General features: G+C 43.0%; 1 protein-coding gene across 7 annotated transcripts in view; it reads right to left on the bottom strand.

Annotated features, from left to right (window-relative positions):
• Window positions 1–2,457: 2,457 nt before the first annotated feature.
• Window positions 2,458–18,549, bottom strand: part of LOC147011697 (synaptotagmin-14-like) — a 248,794-nt gene continuing 232,702 nt past the window's right edge. For 6 of the 7 annotated variants that reach the window (XM_085856244.1, XM_085856243.1, XM_085856247.1 and 3 more), the window contains one exon: window positions 2,458–7,232. In XM_085856244.1, the coding sequence (XP_085712370.1) occupies window positions 6,919–7,232 (314 nt within the window). In that variant the 3' untranslated portion in view covers window positions 2,458–6,918. The remainder of the gene's footprint in view (window positions 7,233–18,549) is intronic. The other variant, XM_085856249.1, reaches the window with a different exon arrangement.

The raw sequence follows: 18,549 nt of genomic DNA, 5'->3' as shown, positions 1-18,549 counted from the left end.
GTTCACACCCCTGTTTCCTCCGACCAATGGGCGAGCGTGGCTCCGCCCCGGGGTCATCCTGATCCGAATATTTGCATATTTGCTGCTCCTGCCAGCCTATAAAACAGCGAGCGCAAGGCGAATCGTGGCAGAGTGAGTCAGTTTTGGTTGGAGAGTGGTAGAGAGCCGGGGGAAGAGAGTGTCATCGAGAGAGTTGGGTTCTGGAGTCGGCTGAGAAGAGTTGCGGGAAGAGGCAAAGGAGCTCGGGTCCGAGGCGAGAATGACGGCGGTTGGCGACAAGGTCACGGTGTGGGATCGCTCGTCGCGGGACCCAAGCCAGCCAGCCATTCTCCTCCCCCAGGGCATCAACAATTCCCCCTTTCCCCCGCGCTGAGATAGTGCAAAAAGGGGGCCCTGTTCCTACCCCACTCCAAACGTCATGCCAACGAAACCCGCCAAGGAGCACGGAGTCGGGGCACAGCCACGCGGCCACATCTGCAGCTCGCCCGCCAACGCGTCACGAGGACGCGGGTAGGACCCCCCCCCCCACCTGGTCTCGCGGACCTGGCCGCTCCTCCAGGTCATACGCACAATTGGCCTACAGGCCTGTCTGCCCCCTTGTCTATGAGGGTGGCTTCTTTCCTTTGCTTTTGTGTAAATGTGTGTTGGCGCCGTCTGTAAAGTAGAACTGTATAAGTGTTGCCGTGTGTGCGCGTAGTCGGTAGTAACTCTGCGTCGTTGTTGCTTTTGTTTTGGTTGCTATATGTGCATTTTGACTGTTTGGCTGTATATGTGTGCTTTCCTTGTGCTGGGAAATAAATGTGCATTGCGTGAACTGTTTTCCCGTTTCACTTTGTCTTTTCTTTATTGACCCTCCATCCTGCTTCACGTAAAGGGTTCGTAGTGGGTGCAAAATGCCCGGTAAATAATCTGAACCATCGAGGTCGACGATAACACCGCTCGGTTATCCCGATAGTGCAGAACGGGCCGCCCAAGCGGCTCGTGTCCGGAGTCGACCTGCGGCGAGGTACGATCGCCCGGTTTACCATCCGCGTGGATACTTAGGTAGGTCGAGTTTGGCGAACAACCCTATCCTACGCGGGTGGCCGATTGGCACGATTGTGGTGAGGTCAAAAGGCCCACCCGTGACTGGCTCCGGGCGATTGTTCCCGGAGGGTCACGACTGAATTGTCCGTCCGGTGGGCGACGCGGTCGCAATTCGAGTGACGTGGCCATCCGTACGCCGGCGGGCGCGAATTCGCAACAATATACACACACACACATATATACATATATATGTATACATACATACACACACCTTCCCGTTCTCTTTGCTGTCACGAAAGAAATACCACAATGTAAAGTGTAATGCTCAGTAAAGTTCCGCGGATGTATATATTGTTTGAAGTTTTTTTTCACTGCTCGCGGAGCGCCACAGCTGCGCGCCGACCATTACGCATCCTCTCGCGCTAATAAGCAGGATGCGCTGCTGAGGTGATTCTTTGCAATTTTCCGACGACGAGCAACGGACGACTCCAGAGAAATAAAACACACGAACCATTCCATGTTCGTCTGCGATCGACACTCCGTGGAGAGAGTGGCGGGTACGGCCCGGGGAACCACCATGGAGGATTCTGCGGTAACACACCGCGACCACCGGTTTACACAGCGCGGCGCACATTCTTGAAGGGTCGTCGTCTCGTGACACAGCCCGTCCCACAACACCGTCATTATGACCACGCGTCACTTCATTCGGTCCTTGTTCGATCGGATTTTCACGCCGCAGGCTGGTCACGTGATCCTCGTTTAAAATCGAACAACCGAGCCTCTGGTCCTGGTCACCGATACCGTAAACGTGTGTTCGAACCCTCGGCACAACCGACCAGGTAACCCTGAAGGCATGACCATGGAAGGTTCAGGTTCAGCTTCAGGTTCAACGTTTCGGTCATGCAGCGAATGATCGTCAACAGGGACTACGTTTTGTGAACCCGAATTCCAATGCACCACGAGGGACGCGGTGAGGCTCGGTGTGCACCTGAGTTTGAAGGAGACAAGTTTCCATCTGTTTATTACGTACGCAAATACGGCGGGATATTCGACCCTCCATCCACTTTGTCCCTATTTTCCCCACTCCTCGCACACCCCCTCCTTCTCTCGTATCGTCCTCTTTTTCTCTTCCTTTTGTCAATTTATTTTTTCCTTTTTGACCCTCCCCCATGATGAGTACCTCAACCCATTTGTGAGTACCGTAGTTAAGTGTTTTCACTTTTCATGTTGTAAATCAGTTCAACATGTTAACTTCAATGGATGGGCCAGGAAGCCAACGATGACGTCATCATGCAAAACTCACAAAAAAGTGTGGAGAAAACTGTGTGTGTGCGTGTGTGTGTGTGTGTGTGTGTGTGTGTGTGTGTGTGTGTGTGTGTGTGTGTGTGTGTGTGTGTGTGTGTGTGTGTGTGTTAAAGAACAAACAAACAGTTGACAATCACCTTGTGGCATTTATTAAGTTTTTTTTCTCAAACGTATGTTATATTTAATTAACCATGCCATGACCAAACACACAAGCTTTCAAAGGCAAATGTTTTCAGATGCAGACAGCGGCACGTCACCCGGATCTCACCCAAGTGACCCATTACTCAGATACATCTCACCCACGTGACCCGTCACCCAGACCTCACCCACGTGACCCGTCACCCAGACTTCACCCACGTGACCCTGGATATCGCCAGGCCCTCTCAAACGTTCAGAGGCCTGGGCCACGACCAGCTTGAGGCCCTTGGTCATAATAAAAATACAAGATGGCGCCAAATGAAAACAAAATAAGACAAATAAAAACAGCACATTCGCACAAAACTAAACGAATGCCCCCCCCAAAGCCCCCCCTTTGAGGTTTAGCCCTTGGATATCACCCACCTGACCCATCACCCTGAAACTCACTGCTCACCCACGTGGCCCATTACCCAAGAACTCACACACGTGACCCGTCTCTTTGGACTTCACCCACGTGCCATGCACAACCACACAGTGCCAGGGGGCGCGCGCGCACGCACACACACACACACACACACACAATTTTTATCACAAATCTCTGATGCTTACAAAGTTGAATTCAAAAGGAATTTCAGACATTTCTCCCAAAGCTCGATGCAGGTTGTTCTCGTGATGGTTGAAAGTAAATCGGGATGAGTTTGAGCGTGTGCACACATCATTTGTCCTGTTTTCGGCTCACAACAGCTCCATCAAGAACGGCAAGCAGCGCATTTCCCTCCGCAAGGGCTTGCAGCACAGCAACAAATACAACAAACACCGTGTGAGCAAATCGGTAAATCTTCTTATTCACAACAAATTGGTGTTGCAGTCACTGTAATTCCCCGGTGAAGGAGAGGGATCCATCTCTGTGTGCATTGAACGATGTGATGGGCGTAAAGCATTCTGTGAGCATGATAGACATGCAGGTGCACCTAAGGCCCGACTACTGCGAAGTGCAAACAGGTACTACCATTGAACGTGTCTTCCTATACAAATGAACGTTCTATTCCAATGCCATGACAAATGAACATAAAACTTGGGATCAATCGGCGGACACTCGTTTGCCATTGAAAGGTAACTCTTTCACGGAAGGGAGGTGAAACAAAGGTATGATAACTAAGGGTATTAGGATGATGTAGTGTCTGATCATCCCTTGAATTGCATTTGTCTAGCTTTGGACGTTGCTCTCGTTTTGTCTAAGTATCACATTTTGTCCAACTGAATATGCTTGTAATGAGTCTCAGTTATAATCCTGACTGGGAGCCATGAACTCAACCAGTCTGTGTAAATGCCAATCAATCAAATGTCCCGTACTCTGATTACAGAGCGTCGGTGCTGCCGAAGCAGTTTTTCTTGGCAAGGGTTATACTGCGTGCTTTGCCTTTGCCTTCACAGCACTCAGTCATTTGTAGTTTGTTCAAGGTGCTGGCGATAGCTCGCCTATTCTTAGCGAACGACACCGTGGGATATTTTAATGTCCACCAACTAATGCCGGCAGATGGGGTGCCAATTTAATGCCTATCCGAGGGACGGCACATGCTGCCTACGAAACACCAGGATGGCAGTTTACAGCTGGGTCGGGATTCGAACCTCAGCTAGATAACTTGGAGGCGAGTGTGCATACCTCTGTCCTCCGAGCTATGACAGTTATCAGATGTCTGGAGACTCAAGACGTTTCTCAAATTAAAAGTTGTATTTACATATTAAAAGAAATAGAGGGGAAGCAATCTGGAGAGTGCAAAACCTCTGCCGCCAATACTGCTGGGTCACTCAAGTGAACCTTATATCTTATTCATTAAATATGTCAACAGTGCTGAGAGTTATAGTTCTTTTCTCCAACATTTTTTTTTGGGGGGGGGGAGGTGTTGGAAATCACTGAAAACATGTAAAAATGCAACAACAAAAAAAATCGAAATTTTGTTGAAAAAAAAGTTGCAAAAATTTTTTTTCTCGAACAATTTTTTTTTTTGGGGGGGGTTGGAAATCACTTTAAACATGTAGAAATGCAAACAAAAAAATTTTTCTCGAACAATTTTTTTTTGGGGGGGGGGACCAAGTCCAAAATTTAATGGCATGATCCTTGGACCATACCTAACCCCCCCCACCAAGTTTCATCGAAATCCGTCGAGGAGTTTTTCCGTAATACTGTTCACAAACAAACAAACAAACAAACAAACAGAAAGGGGTGAAAACAGTCACCTCCATCCATCTTCGAATATGGCGGAGGTTAAAAATTGAGACTTTAACACAAAATACATGATCACTTAAGCTCAAGATTTTTGGGTTTTTTTGTTGTTTGTTTTTTTTACACCATAATTATACTTCTGTGACACCTGCCAAACAATGCACTATACAGAACGATAATTCAATTGCAGGCAAGAAAATAAATCATCGATAGTTGGAGGAGAAAGCACTACTTTGGAAACTGAATGAATCAGATCACAATCCTCTCGTCGACAGAGTCAGACAGTCATTGTCTAAAGTCAGACAGAGTGGACAAGTCTCGAGTCGATTAGTCGGCTTGACTCGAGTTGGACAGTCATATACTCTGGAGGTAGACACAGTCATATAATGCAGTCGTATAATGTGGAATCATGCAGTTGTGCACTCTGGAGTCAGACAGTTTTATAATGCGGAGTCGTACAATGCGGAGTCATACAATGCAGAGTCGTATTATGTGGAGTCGTATAATGTGGAGTCATACGGTCATATACTTTGGAGTTGGACAGAGTTTTATAATGTGGCATCGCATAATGTGGAGTCGCATAATGTGGAGTCGCATAATGTGAAGTCGCATAATGTGGAATAGTATTATGTGGAGTCGTACAGTCATATACTCTGGAGTCAGACAGAGTTTTATAATGCGGAGTCGTATAATGCGGAGTCGTATAATGCGGAGTCGTATAATGCAGAGTCGTATCATGCAGAGTCGTATCATGCGGAGTCGTATCATGCGGAGTCACTATCATGCGGAGTCGTATCATGCGGAGCCGTATCATGCGGAGCCGTATCATGCGGAGTCGTATCATGTGGAGTCGTGTAATGCGGAGTCGTGTAATGCGAAGTCGTATAATGCGAAGTCGTATAATGCGAAGTTGTATCATGCGGAGTCGTGTAATGCGGAGTCGTGTAATGCGGAGTCGTGTAATGCGGAGTCGTGTAATGCGAAGTCGTATAATGCGAAGTCGTATAATGCGAAGTCGTATCATGTGGAGTCATATAATGTGGTCGTATAATGTGGAGTCGTACAGTCATATACTTTGGAGTTGGACAGTTTTATAATGTGGAGTTATATAATGTGGAGTCGCATAATGCAGAATCGTACAGTCATATACTCTGGAGTCAGACAGAGTTTTATAATGCAGTCATATAATGTGGAGTCGTATAATGCGGAGTCATATAATGTGGAGTCGTACAGTCACATACTTTGGAGTTGGACAGAGTTTTATAATGCGGAGTCGTATAATTTTGAGTCGTGTCATGTGGTGTCATACAGTCATATACTCTGAAGTCGGACATAGTCGCATAATGTGGAGTTGGACAGAGTCGTATACAATGTAGTCAGACAGAGTTAGACAACTGGAGGCTGTTGAGGGTTCAGTAAAGCTAAACATCAAAACTTGGTCTTTGAAACGTGATCCTGAAAAGAAAATGTGGATAGTGTAGGTCTTAGGAGGACTCGGTTCCACCTTCGAAAACGTGCAAAGTAGATACAACCAATGAGAGAAGCTAAACACTAAATTATATATCAATAATTCGAGCCAAAGTTTTCTCCATCAACCCTTCGCAATGCACTAATTGCCTTCCCCTGACATGGAGATGATGATGGGTGTAGAAAAGTCCTTTCTGTGTTGTCAAATGTCACATGCAAACGCAAACCTTTATAAAAGATGCTCGTTAGCACCAATTTGCAAGCCAGGTGCAGAGGTTGTGGGGCCGTCAAATGAACAGATGTAAGGCAAGGTCTTACACCGCCTTTCTCTTCACACAACAGCCCCTGAACTGCTCTACATGTTCTTTTTTTATTTTAATAAATCTCCTCTAATCCTCGCCTTGCCATAGTTTTCAAATTAACCAATTATAAAAGCCAACAAAATATTTTTGCTGTCCCCATTGCATTTCTGCAAGTCCATTATGGGTTTCCATGGTTGACTACCATTATTTTCCTGACGTTACCGGTGGAGCGACGACTAATTGAAAGGCATGCTCATTTCCATTTTAGAAGATATGGGAGGCTTTTGTTATTCCATCATAGACCAAACTTTGCATCGACCTCATGCACTTTTGTCGATGCACTTCCACATTGATGAACAAGCACCGTTGATCATTAGGCAGCGATACGTCTCACGGTCATGACCAAGAACCTTTCGTCATCAGTCTCTGCCAAAAGGTCTATTTCCTGGCATTCCACTATACCTCCTGTAGCTGGTGCCAGCGACAAACCTGAGATCCTTTGCACCGTTTCATCTCGTCCCAGTGTGTGCGCTCCTCTTCAACTCTGCTGTTTGCTCCAAGGGACACTGAGCCCACGATCTCCTTTCTCTTCATACTCCTCTTGCTGAACACAGACAGTGTAAGGATAATGTCGGACAACTGGAACAGAGCCACCTGGAAGACAAACGTTTCCTTGTACACGGGGTTTGGCTGCCCCCGGCGCAGGGATGTTTTACTTTGTGAAATCTCCTGTCCCGTTGAGTCCTGTAGCGTCAGCTTGACATACGTGTCTGTGATGGAAAAAGAAATAAGAAGAGAGATGAGAAAGTAAATGGCAGTTTACCTCTTTTATAGCTTGTACATCATCTGGCATTATCATTTATTGTAACAGTTGAGAAACAGCATTTCTCTTATTCTTCGATATTTTCATGCTCGATAGGTTTTGGAAATAAGAAGTTTACACGATGTGGCTAAAGAGAATTAAATTGAAAGGTGAAGTCAGTGTTGTGATTTCTTATTTATACCACATCATACAAAGACAAAACAGAATTTCAAACTCTGAGGCATGTAATAATCCTCAAAGGAGCCATCTATTTATCATACATGCAAATATGGCAGAATTTCCGACCCTTTTTGGACATAGCTGCATGGCTGATGCAGTGCCTCCTGTAGGTTAGAGCAGGAATTTGGTCAGGGTATGAGTACTCACCTCCGGAATGGGAAATCAAATAGTACCCCTGAAAAGATAATGCCACCCAAAAATCCCGGTCCATTCGTCGATTCATTGCTCAACGAGATCGAGGATCATGGAAGAGCAGGGTCACAATAGAACCACCGACTTCGCAGACTCAGAGCGGGAGCTCGAACTATAATGCTGCCAATCGACTGATTTTTGCTTTTTGGCTTCAAAACCAATCGATTATAAAATCGAACAACGAACAACTTTCCCTCCTTTTAATGCCGTGTTGATAGCAATCGGGTGATTTCGAGATGGTTTCATATGAAGTTGCCGTGTTTAGCCGTCGCTTCACTGATGGGTTTAATCGCAAGATGGCATTTTGTGCCTCACAAACACATTGCATGTCCAGTTTTACCTTCTCTATGCATCTTGGCCTCCGCTAATCCCTTATTTGCTGGTCTCCCTCAATTTTGTCCTTCAACTCTGCTGTTGATATTTCCCCCCTCTCTCTACGCTTTATGCCTGGTGTTGGCTTAATGGTTAGGGTGGTAGGCTTTGGATCCTAGGGTCTTGAGTTCAAACCCCCCTCAGCTGTTCAATTAATACCAGGTGGGGTTAACTTGGCCTGTCATCCTTCTGAAGTTGGCAAAATGAGTACCAGCTTGCTGTATCCTGTGTCAGAGTGGTGACCTGTCCAGGATTGTGACCAATAGCCAAGGAGACTGCTTTGGCAGCACCAACACTCTCTGCACAGAGTATGGTCCCAATCTCCTCATCCTCTACTTTTTCTTTTGTTCTATTGTGTCCTGATCCATTCAGTGTTCTCACTTTTCCACAAGCCTTGACTTTGTATACAAGTGAAGCACCCCAAAAAATGACTTTTATGGCACGTAATTACCTCCGCCACTGAAGGTCGATGGGGGTTATATTTTCAACCCAGTCTGTTTGTTTGCCTGTCTGTGAGCAGGATATCTCAAAAAGTTGTGGACGAATTCGGATGGAACTTGGTGGACAGGTTGGGTGTTTGACACGGATGAATTGATTAGATTTTGGTGAAGATCCGAATCTGAGAATTTTATATATTTTTTTTAGTGATTCTTCACCATTAAGAGATGGGGCCAACAACGATATATAACACGATATCTCCAAAAGTTTTGAATGGGTTATGACTAAAACTTGGTCGATGAGTTGGTAAGTAACAAGAACAAGCCGATTCGGTTTTGGTTCAAGCTTTTAGATCCTCGTGGAGGATCTCGAAGTCTTACTCACGTTGTTGTTCTTGTGGGCTTTTTTGTTACACAGCCTACAGTTTTCATCGAAACTTCCTGAAACTTGGCGTATATATATATATATATATATATATATATATATATATATATATATATATATATATATATATATATATATATATATATATGTATATATATATATATATATATATATATATGTATGTATATATATGTGTATATATATATATATATATATATATATATATATATATATATATATATATATATATATATATATATATATGTATATATATATATATATATATGTGTATATATATATATATATATATATGTGTATATATATATATATATATATATATATATATATATATATATATATATATATATGTGTATATATATATATATATATATATATATATATATATATATATATATATATATATATATATATATATATATATATATATATATATATATATATATATATATATATATATATATGTGAAGATACCTTGCGCAGACAGTAACCATCTCCGATTTTGAAAATTCCTTCAAGAAAAAAGTTATGACGTCAAAATATCTCTGCTAAAGGCCCGGTCACACCTTGACGTTTTAGCCAGCGATGGCAACGTATTAAAATGTATGTAAAACGCTGGCTGACGTTGAACTTTTGATGTTTTTTTTTTAAGATTCGGACGTATTCATAACGAGTTGGTCGTATGCATAACATATTAGTAATGGACACAGAACGTTTCGTTGTGTTATAGATAACTTATACCAATGAATGCTGAACCTGTTGTCGGCCTACACAACCTATGCCCAACGATAGTCTAACTTAGGCATAGCGCGTTGCACGCATCGCCGACGATGTCGTGACGTAGCCTATTAAAAGGCTGACGCACAACGATTCGAATCATAACTGCCGTAGAAATGGAAGTGACAACATCGCGGTCACACCTTGGCGATCTTGCCAGCGTATGCCGACCTAAGAAAAATGTGTCTAAAACGTTGGGGCACGTCAAATACGGTATGGGTAAGTTTGATATACGTGAGTAGAACGCTAAAGTACGCTTTCATACATCGTAGTAAGTAGAGTACGTCAAGGAATTTTAAACATGTTCAAAATTTAACGACGTACTCGGCGTATGACACACGTTCCGCATGCGATGGGGATAAGTTTTACACACGATATGTGGACGCTTACACACGTCCACAAAGGCTACTTATAAGCTACTGATAAGTCGAAACACGTCGCGGTAATGTATTTTTTACGCGAAACTTATTTCTAACTTATGTTTGACGTGCTTTGAACCAATTCTTTACGTAGTCCCAACACACATCGACATATGTAGACGTATTCCAATGACGTCTTCCGGTCGACAAAAAAAAAAATTAATGTGTTTCTAACTTACAACTGCCATATAAAGACGTGTTACCAGCGGTTTTGGGAATTGGTATATAAAAATGCTGCTCATAAAAGGGGAACCCAACAGTGTTTTCGAGTCCTTTTTTAGTCGATGTCCATGTCAGCAGTAACAGTATCAGTATCAGTATTAGTATTAGTATTAGTATTAGTAGTAGTTTGTTCATGTTGGCAGTAGTAGGTGAGTGTGAGGGGGAGGGTGTGGGTTATGATGGATCGTCCTTGCGTCCGCGTGTCCACGGGTAGGTTCATAGGCTGCCACTCAACGATTTAAATGGCTGCATCTCCACTATTGAAAGTAGACGCTTGCGCTCAACAATTGGATTTTTTTTACACTCAACGACTTTTAAACGGTACCACTCAGCTATTTTCATTGTTTACAATGAACGATTTAAATTGCTGTCACTCGCCTTTGTTTTTTGACGCTGGGGTTTGGAAATTTGAAGCGTTTCTTCTGAACGTGTTAAAACGCTCAAACTCGACTATTTTAAATAGACGCTGCCGATGGACAATTGGAATCATAGCCAAGCTAGACATCGAAGTGTGAACATCCTCGTCATGCCGAAGAAAAGTTTGAAGAATGCTGCAAATAAGTGTCCTGGCCGTGGCCGTGGACGCTGACGCAAGGACGATCCATTATACCGACGTCTTTCAGCCTATGAGTAACTTAAAAGTAACGTCTGTCGACGTGTGGCAACGATCGCGTAACGTGCCAACAACACGTTAATCATAGGTTAGAAATAAGTTTCGGGTACGCTAAACATTACCTCGGCGTGTCTCAACTTATGATTAACTTACAAGTAGCATGTGTTTTCGTCTGTCAACGATCGCAGACCGTGCATACAACTTGTGGCCAGCGTAGCGGAACGTGTGAGTCATACGCCGGCATACGTCGTGAAATTCCAAGCATGAAAAAATTTGAGGACAACCGAAAAGTACAACGTTTAAAGCCAACGTACAACGACATATGGCAGTGTTTTTCAGCGTGCTCTCAATGTTATCAAAACTTACCCATAACGTATTCAACGTGTGCCAGCGTTTTAGAAAAAAAATTCAAAAATCGGCATACGTTGGCTAAAACGTCAAGGTGTGACCGGGCCTTAATGGAAATCGCCTAAAAATTATCTCCGAAACTCGACAAGCTTTTTGAATTCTGTTTGCGGGAATCGAACAGGGCATTAGCACAGATGAATTACCGCAAATATGATACATCACTGTGACATCATATCAATTTTTATGACGTCATTCCTATTTTTTGTCAGTTTTGTTTTTTGTTTCATTTGTTTCACAGCCTACAGTTTTCATGGAAACTTCCTGAAACTTGGCATATACATGTAAAAATACCCTGTGCAGACAGTAACCATCTCTGATATATGAAAATTCCTCCTAGAAAAAAAGTTATGACGTCAAAATATCTCCGCTAATGGAAATTGCCGAAAAAATTATCTCCAAAACTCGGCAAGCTTTTTGAATTCTGTTTGTGGGAATCGAACAGTACATTAGCAGAGATGAATTACCGCACATATGATACATCACTATGACATTATATCAATTTTTATGACGTCATTTCTATTTTTTGACATTTTTTGTTTCACAACCCAGAGTTTTCATCGGATCTTTGTGAAACTTGCCATGTATATGCAGAAAGGCCACGCGCAGGCAGTAACCATCTCCGATTTTGGAAATTATTCCTAGAAAAAAGTTAACGTCATAATATCGCCGCTAATGGAAATCGCCTATACCATTATCTCCGAAACTAGTTTGTTTCACAGCCCACAGTTTTCATTGAAACTTCCTGAAACTTGGCATATACAGTCATGCGCCGCTTAACGACGTTCTGGGCAACGACGGATCGCATATATGACGGATCTCCCAGCTCTGAAAAAAAAAAAATGAAAAAAAATGTAGCTGAAAAATTCCTATCGCCGAGTGATGTAGCCGACATCGCGCTACCAGTCGTATAAAAATAGCACGTACAATTATGTACACTGTACAGTACATAATACTTCATAATGATAAACGACAGTGTGGCCCTGTTATAATGCGATCGTTGAGGTCCATAAAATGTCATCGCGAAAAAAGCAGGGTCGTGCTAAATCGGGATTCAAGGAAATCGGTTTTCAAACTGAACCAATGTTTGCACGTTTACCTTCTAGCAAGTAAATTACCTTTGGATTGAAGAATTCCGTGAATAAATCGTTGTTACAGTCGAAATTAAAACACAAATTTATTTTTGGTGAAGCTTTTCATGGTGTTAAAACAATCGCACTGTTCCGAAAATATATATCACAATTGACAGGAGCTCGTTTCTTCATTTATAAATTATAACATCGATGCAATGATTACGTCTTTATAAAATCCAAACGCTATTTATTCATCTTTCTATAATCGATGCGAGAGGAGATTGTAAGCTGCTGCTAACAACACCGATGGCCGTCATGAACAGCACAAAGGTAACACTAACGTGTCTTCCGTCTCTCTTGGATGCGTGTTACAATTGCCGACAGTATTCAGTACAGTAACATGCTGTACAGGTTTGTATCCGAGGAGCAATAGGCTACACCATCTAGCCTAGGTGTCGAGGTTTGTGAAAGTACGATGTTCGAAAACGAAAACGAAAAAAAAAATGATGTTCGCACAACGACGACGTCGCTTAACGACGCGTTTCTCAGAACGTAACCCCGTCGTTAAGTGACGCATGACTGTATATGTAAAAATTCCCTGCGCAGACAGTAACCATCTCCGATTTTGAAAATTCCTCCTAGAAAAAAAAGTTATGACGTCAAAATATCTCCACTAATGGAAATCGCCTAAAAAAATTATCTCCGAAACTCGGCAAGCTTTTTGAATTCTGTTTGCGGGAATCGAACAGGGCATTAGCAGAGATGAATTACCGCACATATGATACATCACTATGACGTCATATCTATTTTTATGACGTCATTCCTATTTTTTGTCATTTTTTTGTTTCACAACCCAGAGTTTTCATCGGATATTCGTGAAACTTGCCATGTATATGCAGAAAGCCCACGTGCAGACAGTAACCATCTCCAATTTTGGAAATTCTTCCAAGAAAAAAAGTTATGACATCAAAATATCTTCGCTAATGGAAATCGCCGAAAAAATTATCTCCGAAACGAGGCAAGCTTTTTGAATTCTGTTTACGGGAATCGAACAGGGTATTAGCAGAGATGAATTACCGCACATATGAAATATCACTATGATGTCATATCTATATTTATGACGTCATTCCATTTTTTGACATTTTTTGTTTCACAACCCAGAGTTTTCATCGGATGTTCGTGAAACTTGCCATGTATATGCAGAAAGCCCACGCACAGGCAGTAACCATCTCCGGTTTTGGAAAATCTTCCTAGAAAAATAGTTGATGTCATAATATCGCCACTAATGGAAATCGCCTATACGATCATCTCCAAAACTAGGCAAGCTGTTTGAATTTTGTTTGCAGGAATCAAGCCGGGCATTAGCACAGATAATTTATCGCAAACCTGATACATCACAATGACGTCATATTCGTGTTTATGACGTCATCATTAAGAGGACGAGGATCTTAGCTCATTCGAGCTTGTTATTTTTCTATTGCTTCGAGAAGCATCTGCAACCATATCTCAGACATGTTCTGACTGATTTTATTTTTACTTGGCAAAAAGATAACACATGATACTATACATATGCACGTCATTTATTTTTTCCCCAACATCAGATCCAAGATGGCTGACTGGAGGCCATTTTGTTATTTAAATATGTCCCCAACCATTTTTCAAACATGCATGGCCGATTTTGTTCAAAAGTGGCACAAACACAGTATGTGATGGCATACATGTGCACCTCACTTTATTCTAAAATCTGATCAAAGATGACCGACTGGTAGAGTGGTGACCATTTTAGTTGTACATAAATATGGGCTAACCCTTTAACTCCAGGCAGCAAAATTAGTAAAACAATGGTGGCTGTGAAATTTTATGTCTTTTTTAATTGTTTTCTGAAATTTTACTTGCTGTCAAAAAGGGGTTCATTGCCTTTAAATGGTTATGATTACATTTTATTACCTCTTATTGTTTGCTGTGTTCAATGGAAGTCCGATATTCGACACCCTGTAAATTTATTTGAGATATCAATTTAGCATGGGAAATACCTGTTGGTGGGAAGGATGCATTGGGCCCATAGATTCGAGGTAAAAGGGTACCACCGTGCAAAAGTGCTGGTGGTCAGAATTGGCGAGATAGGGGTCATCGCTAGGGAGAGTCAAGAGATCATCGTGTGTCACCACTCGGGCAGTGAAGGAGAGCTTATCCATAACTCAAGTTCTATGAAGTGCAAGCCAATCAAGCGGAGAGAGGCACTGAGCTGGCCACAGACAGGTACCGAAGATGGTGTTACAGCATTTAGGCAAATGCGAGTGATGACTGTCTCTCCGAAATCACAGGCACATGGAGAGCAACACTATCACATTGACCATTTCCATTTGACCCAGGACACAACCATCTACTGGCTGTGAGTGGTTTTGAATACGCTATCATTTGAGTATGCCATTGCACCACAAGGTTTGGGAAACAGCAGATGCTGTGGCGTCTTTCATCCTTCATCGTCCACATTGTCTTTGTTCTGCAAAGAACAAAGATCTTTCATGTCTGAGGCATTAACATAGTTCATTATATCGCTTTGGCTGCCAACCAGTTTGATTCCTTGTTTCCCTCCCTCCCCCCCCACCTCCCCACTGCCATTCTCCAGAGACCACTACTGCATGCTCATGCTACACCACACACATGACCAGAAAGGATAGTTACAAGTTTTCCATTTGTAATCCTGCCACGTCTGTACAAAAAGTTGTGTTTCAAAAATAACGAGGAGGGCACTCAGTTAGAGTGCATACCTCCACCAAGCTGATTAGTTTACGTTTTGTATCCCACTGATAGGCCGGATCTGGATTCAGATCTGAACTAAAATTTAATCGGCTTGTTATTGTCACCAAACCAACTCGTCCACCAAGTTTCATCCGAATCCGTCCATATTTTTTTGAGATATCGTGCTATATATTGTTTTAGCCTGAACACTCAATGGTGAAGAATTGCTTAAAAAATTCTCAAATCCAGATCCGAATTCGAATCTTCACCAAAATCGAATCAATTCTTCCTTGTTACATACCCAAGCACTCCAACAAATTTCGGCCGAACCTGTCCATAACTTTTTGAGATATCCTGTTCAAAAACAAACAAAGAAACAGACAAACAAGAAAAAGACATCGTGCAGAGCACGATACTTGCTAAATCCACCCGCCTCTCCAAAGGATGCCATGGATACATCAAATTTACACTGCACGTGAAAAGACTGAATGCTTAAATTACAGGTTTGCTTTTAAATCTTGTGTCCCAAACTGATGGCTTTCTGTACCCACCTTACCCAGTCGCACCCAGCTGTTCCTGGACTCTGTGTCCTTTTCTCCTGACGAGGTGTAGATTTTGCTGTCAAACCTCGACTCTGATTCTGCAACCAGTCCAGATGGCATCAGCCCATGTGTCCTAAAAACCTGCTCTGCTGCTCTTGCTCACCCTCTCTCTCTCTCTTTTATATTCACCCTCTCATTTGCTCAAGGTCATCTGCCATCTGCTTGGAAATCAGCAAATATCACCTAGTTCGACTACTACTCCGTCGACTCAGGCCTAAAGGGCCAGCATCGGGCAGGTGCTCTGCATAAAAAGGTGCGAAAACATCCTTGCACCTACAGACCAATCAGCCTTCTCCCAATCATCGGCAAGGTTATGGAATTCAACATCGCTTCTGACCTTAGATCCTTCCTCTTCTTTAATGGCCTGATTTCCGATCATCAATTTGGATTCAGACCAGGTCACTCACCCTACCATTGAGTTGCTGCTCCTGCTTTCCCAACAATGGATGGAGGTCCTCAATGCCAGATGTGAGAGCAGAACCATCTCCTAAGACATATCGTGTGGTTTCGATTCAGTAGGACACCCCGCCCTGCTCATCAAACTCTCTTCCTCTCTTCCAAGGCAATCTCCATTCATGGCTCACAGACTTCCTCTCCTGTCGCAGGCAACGTGTGGCCCTAAATGGAGTTCTTTCATCCCCTCTTCCTGTCCAGGCTGGAGTTCCTCAAGGCTGTGTTCTTGGCCCTGTGCTTTTTCTGGTTTTCATCAATGGTCTCTCAGATTCCCTGGAAAATCCTCTTTATCTCTTTGCTGATGACTTCACCCTCTGCCACCATACCGTCTGTCATCCCTCAGATCGGCAAGCAGCAGCCTCTTCGCTCTCTGCAGACCTGGATAAAATCACAAGCTGGTCCAACACTTAGAACATGTCTTTCAATCCTGACAAATCTCACAGTTTCACAATGTCTCTCCGAAAGAACCATCTGGAAAACCTCCCATCTACTTTCTCAACAATCCTCTTGAAGAAGTCCTTTTATTCAAAACTTTTGGGCCCCACTATCTGCCATTTCTCTTTTCTGGGAAATCCACATTTCCAAGCTGGCCCCCAAAGCCAGTCACCGACTGGGCATCCTCCTTGGCACAAAAATCCTCCTTGGCACATCTGAGCTCCTGACCATGTATAAAGCTTTCATCCACAGCCTGATGGAGTCCTGCTCTCCCCTTGGGGCTGGTGCTCCCACCTCTCACCTTTCTGGCTTCACACTGTGGAAACCAAGACATTTATGATCATTGGCATCTCCCACAATGACGCTGAGTCTTTGGGTCTCCCACTCTCACCACAGGCAGGTCGGTGGTCTTTCTGTCTTCTACCATCTCCTCTCCGGCCTCGCCCATTCCCCCCCCCCTTGCTCTGTCTGCTATCTGTCCCACCCATATTTCCGCAGGGCGCTCAAGGTCCGCCAGCAACCCCCTTCTGGTAAAACTACCAAAATCAAGAATCACTGCTCACCTTCATTCTTCCATGCCTCTTTTTTCCCGCCTTTGGAATAAACTCCCACACTCTCTTCAATCCCACTCCTCCTTCCAGGTCTTCAAAACAGCTGTTCACCACCATCTCTTATCTTCCCCCATCCAAAACCATGATCTTTTCTACCCCTGTTAATCCACCCCAAACCCACCTCCTTCAAATTCCCTGCTTTCGTTCCTGAAAGTCCCTGTAGTATCCATATTGTATACCCCGTGTACCCCGCCCTAAGCCTCTCCCTTCCACAGATATCCTGATGTCTCTGTTCCCCACTGTTTTGTGCTTCCCTCTCCCACCTCTCTTGTCTCCTGCTCCTCTTGTTATATGTTCTGTGTGTTTGCTCTCATACGAGCCTTGACATTGTATATTAAAAAAAGGTCCATTTCCTTAAGATGAAAATTGACAGTCATAATCAAAGCTCGGGTCAATCGGATGAAAATTGATTATTTTTCAGATTGAAATTGATGCTTTTAGAAGTTTGACCTTGAGTTTACCTTTGGCCTTTTGACCTAAAAAAATGGATGCTTTCCAAGTTTAGTGATGCACTATGCAATTGCTGCTTATTACAGCGCGTGCGCTGTATACAATTGCACTGAGTTTGAAATGTCCCCGGTGTCTACCGCGTCTCCGGTGTCCCCCCCCCCCCCAAAGTGCCTCAAGACAGCCAATGACGGCCGTCCGGTAGATGGCAGCGCGTAACCTAGACAGAAATGGCGACAACTGATGGAAATACCTGAGTATTTCAATGGAAATTTGTGAAACTAATGTGTTATATATGTGAAAACCATTAAATTTATTGCTTGACAGAAAAAAACCAAGAAACGCTCCCCGCTCATGTATGAACGAACGAAAGACATCATTTCCGCCCACCATCGCATTTCGCGCCGAACGTTGAAAGCTAAGTTCTTCTTATTTTACATCATTCTTTTGTGGCCCCCTGCCACGCTGCATCGAACGATTTCATTCCTTCTGTTATATATAAAGGTGCTTATCACAATAATAACAAGATTTTTACATTTCAAATATTAAGTACGCTTTTTAATTGTTGTTCAACTGAAAAAGCATAAATTGCATATTTTAACATTAGTGTACTCATTTGCTTCACCACCAGCGCTGTATTGAAGGATTTCACTTGTTTTTTCGGTTAATCGGATGAAAATTGACGATTTTTCAGATGAAATTTGATGATTTAGAAGTTTGAGCTTGAGTTGACCATCGACACTTTGACCTATAAAAAAGTTTTTTTCCCCCAATTCAGCGATGGACTATGCAATTGCTGTTTAATATTCAAGTCAAACGGATAAAAAAAATGATTTTAGAAA

This window comes from Eptatretus burgeri, chromosome 15, assembly GCF_056783735.1.
Source record: "Eptatretus burgeri isolate ZD-2024b chromosome 15, Ebu_testis_v1, whole genome shotgun sequence".
Classification (NCBI taxonomy): Eukaryota; Metazoa; Chordata; class Myxini; order Myxiniformes; family Myxinidae; genus Eptatretus; species Eptatretus burgeri.
The sequence above is the reverse complement of the archived record's forward strand: the minus strand, read 5'-3'. Positions and strand labels throughout refer to the sequence as shown.